At 44.5% G+C, this 12,788-nt stretch overlaps 2 protein-coding genes across 2 annotated transcripts in view; one reads left to right on the forward strand and one right to left on the reverse strand.

Annotated features, from left to right (window-relative positions):
* The window catches only part of ACSF2 (acyl-CoA synthetase family member 2), a 599,164-nt gene that overhangs the window by 174,853 nt on the left and 411,523 nt on the right, over nt 1-12,788 (reverse strand). The gene's annotated exons all lie outside the window — the stretch shown is intronic.
* Nucleotides 1-12,788, forward strand: part of CHAD (chondroadherin) — a 57,066-nt gene that overhangs the window by 25,968 nt on the left and 18,310 nt on the right. The window contains exons 2-3 of the mRNA XM_069200072.1: nt 517-680; nt 1,602-1,747. Coding sequence (XP_069056173.1) covers nt 517-680; nt 1,602-1,743 — 306 coding nt within the window. The 3' untranslated portion in view covers nt 1,744-1,747. The remainder of the gene's footprint in view (nt 1-516; nt 681-1,601; nt 1,748-12,788) is intronic.

Genomic DNA, 12,788 nt, shown 5'->3' on the forward strand with positions numbered 1-12,788 from the left:
TCCTATGTAATACTTTCAATATTTAAAATCTGGTACAATTCAAAGCACCCAAGAACACCCCAAGGCCTCCGTGAGACTGCCCTCTTAACATCATTACAAGTGGTCACCTAATTCCAGGGTCCCATCAAAATTATCAGATGTGTGGGAACATTGCAGATTTGCAATGCTTCAGTTGGAACTGCCAAAACGATGAATTACGGAGCAAATCAGACCCAGAATTACAAGCTAATTCAGTCATTCTTATTTGTTTCCGGGGAACCGCAGGGCTCCACTTGTAATCACTGGTAATACACCCTCTCCTCCACGTCAGCTACTAGGACCGCCGATGTCGGTAGCACTGTTACTGTCAAATTACCACCATAAAATCCCAGGCAATCATAATGGGTCCCTTTGAGTCGTTGAGAATGGGTATCAAGGCACAGCCTTGCAACTCCCTTCCTAAAGACAAACAAATGTGTAAAAGGGATACATGTGGAATCAATGACTCAAATAACGAGGTATTCACTTCTATTTCAGATTTCCGATAAAGCCTTTACAGGGGTCACAACCTTGAAATCTGCTCACATAGAGAACAACAGGCTGAGCATCCTGCCGAAAAACTTCCCTTATGGCACCCTGGAAAACCTGACACTGTCCAACAACCCTTGGCACTGCTCCTGTCAGCTGACACCACTGCGCAGGTAAGATACACAATGTCTTCACGCCAACTGGCAGAGTCTTATCAGTACACTAGAGAGACTGGCACCATTTGCTGCACGCACCCGCCTATCATGGTATAGACGAGAACCACTGGTGATAACCGATTTACTACTGTAGAAGGCAGAGACTGAGTACATACTCTCAGCTGCGCCCCAAGACAGACATTGAGGCCTTCATTTTGAGTTTGGCTGGCGACCTCCCGCCAAACTCATTAGGATGGAAAACCGCCACTCCGGTTTTCCGCCGACTGACCCTACTATGAGTTTCACGCTGGGCCAGCGGGTGGAAACAGCGTTTCCACCCACTGGCCCAGTGGGAAACAGGCCACAACGAGCCGGCGTCAATGTTGCGGTGCATCAGGTGCAACAGCATCCGTTGTGCTTTCCACTGCCTGTAATTTAGGCAGTGAAAAGTGTGACAGGGCTGTACATGCAGGCCCCTGCACTGCCCATGCCAAATGCATGGGGAGTGCAGGGGCCCCCATCACTGCCAGCCTTTGCACGACAGTGGAACTGCCATGCAAAAGCCAGCAAAGAGGGAACTCATAATCCCCAGGGCAGAGTTGCTTGCAGCACTGCCCTGCCAGACTAGGACCGCCGGCACCACCAGACTGTTGTCAGGCGGCAACCTGGCGGTGATGGTGGTCAGACTGTGGCAGCTCCGCCATGGTCATAATGTGGAGGCCATACTGCTGCTTTGGCGGCTGTCAGACCGCCAATGCGAAGTCTGGCAGTCCCAGGACCACCAGACTTGTAATAAGGGCCTGAGTCAGTGCTTCACCAAGCACACCAGCCCGCCTCATTCATGGTTACATGCGGTTATTACTTTTCATTGTCTGAGGGGTAATGGACGGGGTCCTGTGCTCCGCTGTCAGCACCCTCATCCTCCTCTGTTTCTTGCAGGTGGTTGGAGTCCAGCCGCGCACGCCCGGATGCAGTCTGCGCCACCCCCTCTCAGTACAAAGGGCAGCAGGTGCGAGACACGGCCGCCTTCCGCACCTGCAAAGCACCCAGCAAGAAGCCACGGAGGGTCAGCCGCCATTAGCAAGGTAAAGAGGCGAGTTCCACTCCCTTCGCAGTACAGCCAGGCACCGGAGAGCACATCTCCAGCAACACCCTTTGAGAACTATCGTTTCTAAAGACAGCAACCCAAGAGCAGAGTAATTACCCAAAACAGCCCAACAACGGAATGGGTTTACCTTTTACATTCCACTCCTGCTCCCTCACAGAGGAGCATTAGATCAAACACATCTCCTTTAAAATACTTTGACAACTACAGAAGGCCAGGCTTTCTTTCGCTCTTGAAAATATATTTTGGGTTCAACCTTCAAGGTGAAATTATTTGCAAAACCTGCAACCTACCCTGCACCTACTTATGGAGAAGCAGGTTGCCCACTCTGTCCTTAGAGGTGAATTGCATGTGTAATGTGTTGCAAGTTATCGCCCACGAACGAGCCTATACCATTGTTTGTACACCAACTGACTGAAATAATCGCAGATTCCCTCATTACATCAAGCAACATCTTCCGCAGAGTCTTTAATCTTCACTGTAGGGACCAGAAGGAATCCCCACAACCCTCCAATACGTTTTGCTAAATGACATCAAATTTAGAAATTCTGCACATCCCCACTCACCCTTGACCTAATTTCTGAAAAAAAGAATTAAAAACGAATATTCTAACCAGGTTCAATGGTCAGACCATTTCTCTATCCTGTTCTCTTCGCATTCTCCACAAATTTCAAAGAAAGGTCAACCTAGAAGGCCCAAGCACATGCTGAGAAACTAGAAAAACCTCCCAAACTCGACTCCAAAGTGGAACAAGCCCTGCCTCATATCCCATCTGCTGGAAAAGTCGAATAGTTGACAGACGTATATAAAGCGAGAACAAGAGAAATTATCACCACATTAGTGTCTAAGAATTAAAATTAGAAGATCAGCACACTGGTTTATGAAATAAATAAATCAAAGAAGAAGTTACTGAGAATCCCTGAAAAACTCTGGCATCAAAAGCCAGCAGCAACACATTTAATGAAACTCTGAAACTAAAGAAATAAACACAAAAATATATCACCTTTTAAGCTAAAGCTTCTCATATAAGAAAGGAACTTGACCAGGCAAAGATCCATCCAAAAAAAACTCTTCGAAACTATAAAGTACGCCACACTCCATAAATCCAATGACTTATGCAACATGTCAAAAAAAGATGCAAGAAATGCCCTAGGTTCTTTGTTGAGAAAATTAAAATAATGTTGCTTTGACAAATCTCCCGAACTCGCAAGGCCCCAATGGTTTTGCCTTAAAAGCCAAAATCATCCAGACCAACTTCCTAGCGGTCTCCCTGTCTGAACTGAGCAAACCAATCACCTAAAAAACACACCTGTCTCACATCTATGAACCAAGTTAGGCTGCGCGCCTCAAGGAAATCAGCACCTCTATCTTCCCTAATGGACAAACTTAAAAGTTCCCAAATGATTAAAAACTGGCCAAGTTTTACGCCTGAAAAAAGGTATGGATCCAACTAAGCCTAACTGCAGACAGGTCTCCAACCCCTTTTTTTGGCTGAAGTCTTAGACAGCGGCTTTAGGTCGCAGCTCAAACAATTAATTGAAGAAAACAATCTATTTGAATGGATGCAACCAGGCTGCAGTCCAGACACTGCCTCTCTATAAATAGATGACAATGCTCTCCGTAGCCTTAAACCTTAACCTTGGAAACTAGAGTCTTCTCATCCTTCTTGACCTCTCCACTACCTTTGACAGAGTAAATCATGTCACTCTCCTTAAAACGCTAAGGAATGAATGAGGCTGAATGACACAGTTCTTGGATGGTTCTCTTCATAGACGAGTAATCACATCCAATGTATAAAAATGTCCAATGCTTTAATTTTTTTTTTTATATAAACATCTTTATTGATTATTATTAGAACAACTTAATAACAGGTCACGTTTACACCTTGGCATGTACTCACTGTCTTCACCCAGACAGGGTATGGATATAATATTCTCTTAACACATTGCATCCCCATGGACCTTGATACTGAGCAGCCAATGCCATACTTGAGGTTATTCATTGTAAATGAATATCACAGGACCCCCCTCCATTTACCCCACGCTTTATGGTATTTAGCTGGGCATCCCCTCATTTCATAGAGTAGCTTCTCCTGCTGGGCACACCAATCCACCCCTCGTCTCCACTGGGCACCATCTCTGATATCCAACTGGCAGCTATATGTCGCTTGGCCACCAGATATCCTAGCCCCATAAAAATATGATCTGGCCTGCTGCTCCCCACTCCCTCCAGGACACCCAGTAGGATTGGCAACGGGGCTATCTCTAACTCAATCCCCAACAATCCAGATATTTCAGTATTCAATGCCTGCCAGTAGGCCTCTATATGTGGGCAGGTCCACACCATGTGATAAAAGTCAGCATTAGTCTGTAAGCAACGGGGACAGGCAGAGTGTGGCTGAAGACCTGTATTATTGGGTGTAAGTTATGCAGCATGTAGGAAGTATGTCTGTACTAAGCGGAGGTGGGAGACAATGGCCAGGCCCCTCGGGCCGTCAAGGCATCCCTCCAGTCCTCCTCCTCCATGTGCCCCAGCCAGTGCTCCCATTGCTCTCAAAGGCTCATGAGCGGCTTCATTGTGTTCGTGACCAGAGTTTGGTATTTTTGGGAGACCCCACCTCTACCCAGGCCGCCCATCAAAACCTTCGCCTCTGCTGGACTAACCTCAGGGAGGACCGTCCCAGCATGGATATGGGTGTGCAATGCATGTGGAAGCTGTAGATATTTATGGAAAAAAAATGGACAATGCTACCTCCAATCCCACACTTCATTCAGGTGTCCACTAAGGCTCTATTCTTCCCCCAACACGTTTTAACCTCTGTGTGGCACCACTAGACTCCAATTCGAGCAACCTGAACATTCTGCTCCATTTAGAAGATTATGGTACCCTGTTCTATCTGAAAATGTCTTCCCTTGAAGATGCAGAGCACATACCCAACATTACTGAAAATATTCTGACTTGGATACCCGCATTACTGCCTCAAACACATCCCACAAAAATCTGAGTTCTTCCTTTTTCTACCATCAAGCACTGTCATAATTTAAATTAAAACATGGGTCACTCACCTTTTGATTTTGATTTGGAAATCTCAAAATCAGTGGGCATCTATCTTGTCAGAAACCTCAACCGCAACACTCACATCTAAGCAATGGCAAAAGGGACATAGGCCATCAGAGTCTCCTCAGAAGTAAGGAGAACCTGCTCCATAAGACTCCAGGATTTATGAAAAGTAAAATCCTCACAGAGGGGGTCATTACAACCCTGGCAGTCTTCGACCGCCAGGGCTGTTTTGGAGGAAGCACCTCCAACAGGCTGGTGGTGCTTCCAGGGGGGATTCCGCCGTGGTCGCACCACCGGGACCGGCAGCTTCCCACCATTTTTGTCTCGGCGGTTTCCCGCCACTTTTGTCCTGGCGGGAGTAATCCTCCAGGGCAGCGCTGCTTGCAGTCCCCCTCCCGCCAGCCTTTTCATGGGGCTGGCGGAAAGGGGAGTCGTGGGGCACCTGTCGCACAGCCACAACACCGCTGGCTCCATTTGGAGCCGGCTCCTGTGTTGCGGCCGAGATCCCCGCCGGCCCAACAGGGATCTCATTATGGCCGCGGCGGGCGCCTGGCGGTCGAAGCCGCCCGCCAAGGTTGTAATGACCCCAGAGTCTTTTTCAAGAATTCTCTAAATAGTCTGTAACTCTGCTCCACCAGCTATGACATCAATCCTCCCCTTAACACCTTCAAAAATGAACTAAAAAAACTATTATTCCAAGACAACATTTAGGACTTGGTAGCCTCTCTCGGCATTTCTGTGATGTCCATTAAGGACTCGCTGTTCAGTAAATTGATGTTCACCTTCACTCACTAGGTACTCATCTTGCCCTCATATTATTGTCTGTTAGATTTGCCATTATTCTCATATGGCACTGCTAATTTCTTCTTCTGTCTGTATATGTGTAAATAAATTCTGACACTACTGTTTGATCTTGTACTCTTTTCAGCTGCTACTATGTCGAGTTCTCTGACACTTTCGGATCATGTTTGAGCTGTATTAAAACCTTTAATAAATACTTTGACTCATGGTTGGATCCAATAGATACACACTCAATTAGGCGCACCAATTCACTAATGTAAAGTGCATACATTCCATCTCTCACTCCTCTTTCAGCCATCACATGCCTAAGCGCAGTGACCTAAAACAAAAGCATCACCCTGGCACTCATGCATAAGATCAAAACCCTTCCCACACAGTCCACACTGCAGGCCATCCGTCTTCCAACCAATCACTCCCCCAATGTTTATTGAGCTATCCGTACACTATTCTGTTTTGGCATTTACTTGGGGTTAGAAAGCATCATATAAATAGAATTACAATACCATACAATACATCTCAATGGACGTTTGCTGACCACATGTCTTGTGCCTTTGCTGTGTAAAGTCGTCAACTCGAAACAGACTGCACCTGCTGTAACAGCCCTAAGGACCCCATCACCAAAAAGGGCAGGGAAATATCAGAAACATAATTACAATGATTTGTGCTTTAACAGTGAATGACTGATAAATATGTTCACTCATGTGACAATAGGGCTAAAAACAGGCATTGATCAAAAAAAAAAATCCTTTGCAATTTCTGCCTTGTCCTCAAAAGGAGGGTATGTGGTTCTCTAGAAGCCAGAGATGAAAAAATAAATTTTTGTGGCAAATGAGCAGAGTGAAAGCTACAATCCAGACCTATGACAAGCATTACAGAAACAGTTGCATTTCCACGAAAACCTAACTCTGAGAGAAAAACAAAAATCCCCATTATTATCAAAGCCAGCTCCCCACCAAGGAATTCCGGAAAGCCAGAAAACTTAATAGCAACAAATATTTTTAGGTCGAGTGTGCAAGCACTCTGACATGTTGTAATCTATCGGTAGGCTTTTAACCACACCCACCACACACCTATCACTATCACACGTTCCTGGGCTTGCCTTTAAAAAATCCTTTGTTTTCATTGATAAATGCTTTACATTTGTCTTTCCTTCAGGCAGTTTTGTTACTGCTTTGGCCATCGATCCTGTTACATGGATAATTGCAAGTTTGCCAATACGTTTGACTGCGAGTGAACTTCTTTTTCCTTTTGTGTCTCTCCTTTGCGCTCCTGCTCATGGCGGCCATGGCACTTTGAATTGGCTTGCTTATGTCAACTGTTTTACTTTTCATTTTCAATTTATGTGGCAAAAAAAAGTCCAGTTAGGAATTTACAACAGCAATAGCTCTAACTCGAGCAAATGTGAGACCCATTGCATTGCAAATGCTTGTTTGTATTACAGTCATAGTGCAATTCCCTAGTTAAATTTTTTCTCCATGAAATCACTCCTGTAGATAAGGATGCTGAAGTTGAAGAGGCTCATTCACAAGAGGAATTTACAATATTCTAATTAAGGCCGTATCCAAGCCTGCAGTCCTCTGATACCTTCACGTTTTAGTCCCTCTCCATTTATTTTCCAGACTATCATTTAAGAGCAAGGCATTATGTTCACCAAATGATGTATGTCCATTCCCTATTGAAAAATATTGTTGAATTCCCTGCCATCTACATTGCAACATGGGAACCAATCAGTGTCTTATTACCGATAGGTCATGTCATACACAAGCTCAAATGAGCAGCTGAGAAGTACCACCCCTTAAAAAATCCCAAGCAAATTTATCAGATATATCGAAATTCAGGCCTATCATTAACTCGTCATTCCCTGGTAAGCTTCTTTAGAGAGCTGCGATGGAGCAACTAAACCCTTTCTTCGGGTCTTACAACCTCTTTTACCAAGGACAATCCTGTTTCCGACCAGCACAGAGGCAATGAGTTGGTCATTAAAACATCTTAGGCAGTCTCATATTATGGGTAGATGATAACCATGGCGCTGCCTTTATGCTATTAGTTCTTCGATGGCCTTATGCATTTTCATCCATAAAACTCCATTAGTTACATTGTACGACATGAGCATTAATGATTCAGCACTCAATGGCATTAATACCTTTCTCTAAAAAGGTCCTAAGATGTTGCCCCTCCTACCAGTCCTCACTGGAAGCTATGACCCGAGTTGCAATGAATCTTATTGTCACCGTAACAGAAGTATTCTTTTAGTGCCCACTTGTTTTTATTTAATTTTATGTCCCATAGAGAGCATACCATTCTGTGGATCACCTTAGAGGTCTGAGATAGTATGCCTGTGAGGTTCAACAGACGTATTCGAGTGGTTGTGGGGATATCTCCATAGAGAAGGTGAAATTGGGGACTGGTTTGTGGAAATGACAGGAAAAGTTTTGTATAGATTGTAGTCAGCTTAAAGAAGACTTCCATGAACAGCAGTGTCATAGCAGGGAGAATCGAGTATATAATTGGTGCGATCTTGCCCATAGAGTTTTCCCTCTGTGTTTCTTGTTTTCGAAGGAGGAAGGGCTGATCCATTTTGAGCTGCTAGATCTCAGTTTATCCTTTGGAATGTGGTGAAAGGCCAGTATCTGAAGGTACTTAGAGCAATTGCTCCAGTATCTGGTAGGTGATGCAGAATGTACTAAATCTGATTATTTCGTCTACTCTCAGTGCCAGAATGATATTTGCCCAATTTAACCAAAGCCCAGCCTTCAAATTTGCCAGTCTCTGGAGCCTATAAATGCTTTTTTCATGTTTTTGGTACAGACTATATTGCAGTAATCTAGTCAAGAGATGTGTTAGGGCTCTCATCAACTCTATCCCATGCTTTGCTTGCAATAGTAATTAAGTTATTGAATTGGAGCTGAAGTAAAACTCATCTCTTGAGACAAAACTGTTGGCTAGCATTGAAGCATTTACCAGTCGCCATGACATTGGCCACATACCCATGGATGGACAAAAGCGGTCTCTCATCCATATTTGGAAGCTTGGAAGAAACACAGACATCTTGTTAGGATGAATTGAGTAGTTACTTACATTTTGAAATGAATGTGGCATTCTGCAATCAAGTGTGTGGGGTTCTTATGCAGGCACTAAAGAGCAGACCCATTTGAGATGCAACTGGATACACTTTTCAACAAAGAGAAATTATTTCCTATTGTGATTTATTTCTACAGCTGGCAAAAATGGTTGAATAGGTGATTAGGTCAATGATGTCTGAAGTACTGCAGAGGAATTGTTAATGACCATGAGTTGTGTTTTGTGTTCTGTAATTCAGAGGTGTGTGATAGTTAATAGAATGTAGACTGTGCAAGGCTGGATCTGTGTTGTGAGGTTGCTGTGCGAGAGTGTACGTCACCTAAATCTGGGTATGGTTGTGGGGATTGGCAGTATAGAGTGCTGGTTGATGCACATGATTATATTTTACCTGGTAGGTTTCAGTGGGATAGGAAATCTGCCCCAACATCTGATGTAGCCCTAAAAGGCCCATATATGCAACACCCTTATCTCTGTCTGCACAAGTGGTGGAACAACTTGAGAAGTTGGTTGAAGTAGTGAGAATGCAGGAAGTAATGTCCTTTCCTGTCCAGATGAATGATGGGAAAACAATGATGTCACTTCCTGTGAAAATGGATGATAGGGATTAAAGTCCAGTTGCCTGGAGTATTCTTTTAAAGGAGGTTTTGGCAGGAAACCAGCAATGTCACTTCTTGGGCCGATGGATGATGGGGAATCAGTGATCAGACCATTTGAATGGACAGGGATGTAAATCAGGAAATGGTCTGCTCTGGAAATCACCAAGTCAAATGTAGCAACATTGGTGTGTGAATGGGGAAGCTGCAGTGCTGGAAAAGGTCATTCTCTAGTAGAAATGGTTGAAGCGAAGAAGCACATGTGCTTGTTGTCTTATTTCTCTGGAATTAGAAATCACCAAGTAGGAAGCGCTTACCATAATTGAGTAGTTGAATTGCAATGAAATCAACGAGTTTCCCTTAAAATAAACTATTTCTGTCAGAAGTATGACATAACGATGTGTAACCTGGTAGCAAAATGTATTTGGGTGCAAAGGTCCACTGTGAGGCTTCTTCATGGAATGCTTGTTTATAAGGCAGAATGCGACGAAGTCTTTTTAGATGATTGCTGATCCAATCCCAGGTATATCTGTGTGTATAAGTGGAACAGTCTTTAATTAGGAAGCAGTAATATGTCAATGAAAGAAGCAAATGAAAGGATGAGCCCAGTAATCCTTAAATCGCCATCTCTGCGTGCATCTTTTAGGGCTGCACTCTTCCCATTTTAATAAGACGTACGTCCTGTTGTAGAGTTTGTCAGATACGTTGCTTTGTCACAGATGTGATGGATATCCTGTCTGCCACATTACAAGAGCATTGTATCCAGTGGCACTTGTAGTACAGCCAGGGGTGTAGCTTCAGGAGGGGTGTTGAGGTGTTACACCACCACCAAATAGATGTTTTTTGTGATGAATAAAATAAATAAATAATTCTAGGATTTGGAAATCACAGCAAATCACCCGTGAAGGTTTCAAGGAGTTGTATTGTAAGGATAGGGAGATTAATTGATTTGCCCAGCATCAAAGGGTCTTGAGCTGAAGCAGAAACTCAAACCTGGATCCCCCAGCTCCAAAGTCTGCAGCTCAGGTAATTACGCCACAGGGGCTTCACCAGGAATATTTACATACACATATATATATATATATATATATTTTTTAATATATATCTCTCTCTCGTCGTATAATGTATTTTAACATTATATGTCAGTGTGATTGTTGGGAAATCTGAAGTTCACCCCCCATCTACTAACCAAGTAACACCCCTGAGTACAGTAGGCAAGATATCTGTCACTTTTGTGATGGAGTAACTTGCTGCCAACTTCCAAATCTGGTCCATAGTGTGGCCAAACAATTATATAATCCTAATTTCCACACAATTTAGTCTAGCCACCAGTTTCTGATTTACGAATAAATAATCAATCTTTGAATATGTTCTATCTGCTGAAGAAAAACAGGAATAGCCTTTCACAGACACGTGCAAAAAACCTCTTGTGTGAGTGAGCCCCAATTATTCAATTACCGCCATAAGTTTCTTATCTGTTGCCTTAATTGCCTGCCCTTGGTAACTGAATCTGTATAATCATCTCTGATCATCCCTCTCCATGTAGATGACTGAGTGAGTGAATAATGTCACTAATAAAAGTTTCCTGACATCAGCCAGGTTAGCTCGGATCCAGTGGCACAATAAGCCCGGTACCTACGTCTGGGCATACCCAGCGAACTTATTGCAACAAAAGCCTGGCTGCTGAAGGGTGATACCCTGAAACCGATCCCAGGATGCTTGTTTCCAGTCCAGGGAGGACCTGGTCTGGCAGTTCGGGCTGGACAGTTCCCATGGGGAACAGGGTCAAGACCGATTTGCATATGGCTGGGTCCAAATCGGGGTGGCAAGCTGAGCAAAAGAATTGATGGATTAAACCCAGATCTGTGATTGGTTCCGCAGTCCGTCCATCATATGTGTTTGTTTGAATAATTTATTCAGCTGCTTTCAAACAATTGCCCAAGTCATGCATTTCTTTCTTACTTGACCTCTTGATGGCTGTGCCAAGAATTCTTCAGCCATTACCGTCAGTGAATGTAGTCACAGCTGGAATAGATTCAACTCCATGGAGGCTGAGGTCTCCCCTAAAAAGTTGTCCTGACTAAGTCATTTTCTTAACTTATCGGGTTCCCTACATATAGATCTTTCATGCTGCTTTTCACTTCCCCAGAGGAAAATCCAACCAACAATGTCTTTTTCTATTGGTTATGGTGTTTCCTACTTGGGGTATGCTGGTTTTCCAATCATGGCTGGCTTAGATGGAAACTGTTTGCAGTTGTGTGTACGTGATGTTTTCCCATCATATTGTCTATCTGTTTCTGTCCTAAGAGTACACTTTCTCAGCTTGCACTTGCTCTGTTCACCTTGCAGCCTCCCTTACAACTTTGCTCCATTCTGCTGCAGGGGCATCTAAATTCGTTAGAAATGCCCTGACTTGCACTTATTTGGGAGGGCCTCCTGACATATACTGAGATGACTTACACACCCTCAAGGTCTCTTCTGTGACCCTTCACCTGCAAGCCGCTTAAGGAGAGACGTGTAAAGTATGAATAAGAGGGAGCTATTAATTACTCATTAGAGAGAGCAGGAAGCATACGAGGGGAACTAGCACAAATACAGGAGGTATTGGTAAGTGAATACTGTGATCAAAATATTAGTAACAGGGCTGTCTAAGCAACAATTACTAACACATTATGTTAGATATTACATACTTAGGGGGTCATTATGACCCCGGCGGTCAGCGATAATGTGGGGGTAGTACTGCCAACAGGCTGGCGGTACTTACCGTCACATTAAGACATTGGCTGGTTGGCTGAAGCCAACCCGTCAATGCACCACTCCGACCGCAATGGCGGTAGTAGCCACCGGGCTGGAGATAACCCTCTCCAGCACGGCGGCTGCCATTGTGCCGCCTGCGGGATTATGACCCCGCCTACCGCTATGGTTTTTGTGGCATTCATAACGCCACGTAAACCATGGCGGTAGGCCCTATCAGTGACAGGGAACTCTTTCCCTGACACTGATAGGAGGCCCCAACCCCTTCCACTTCTACAAAGACTTCCCCACCCCACCCACTACATCCACACCCCCATTCAGAAACACACACACACACACAGACACACACTCATTCACACATACATACATGCATGCATACATCCATCCAATCACACACACACATCTGCACACACTTCCAAACATACACGCAGACACACATTATGATTTCTAAACATACACACACTCACACTTGCCATACATTCACGCATGCAGTCAACACTCAACACACACCCACAATCACATGTACACATACATGCACACCACCCCCACACACACAACACCCCCCCACATCCCTCCCTTGTCGGAGACCCAACTTACCTGGATCCTTGGGGTCTTCCGGCAGGAGACGGGATGGGGCGTTGCTACCGCCAGCAGCACCCACCAGCAGAACACCGCCAGGCTGTATTATTTCTCATAATACGGTTGGCGGCGGTCTACCGGCGTGGCGCTGCT

The sequence above is a fragment of the Pleurodeles waltl genome, chromosome 7, assembly GCF_031143425.1.
Source record: "Pleurodeles waltl isolate 20211129_DDA chromosome 7, aPleWal1.hap1.20221129, whole genome shotgun sequence".
Classification (NCBI taxonomy): domain Eukaryota; kingdom Metazoa; phylum Chordata; class Amphibia; order Caudata; family Salamandridae; genus Pleurodeles; species Pleurodeles waltl.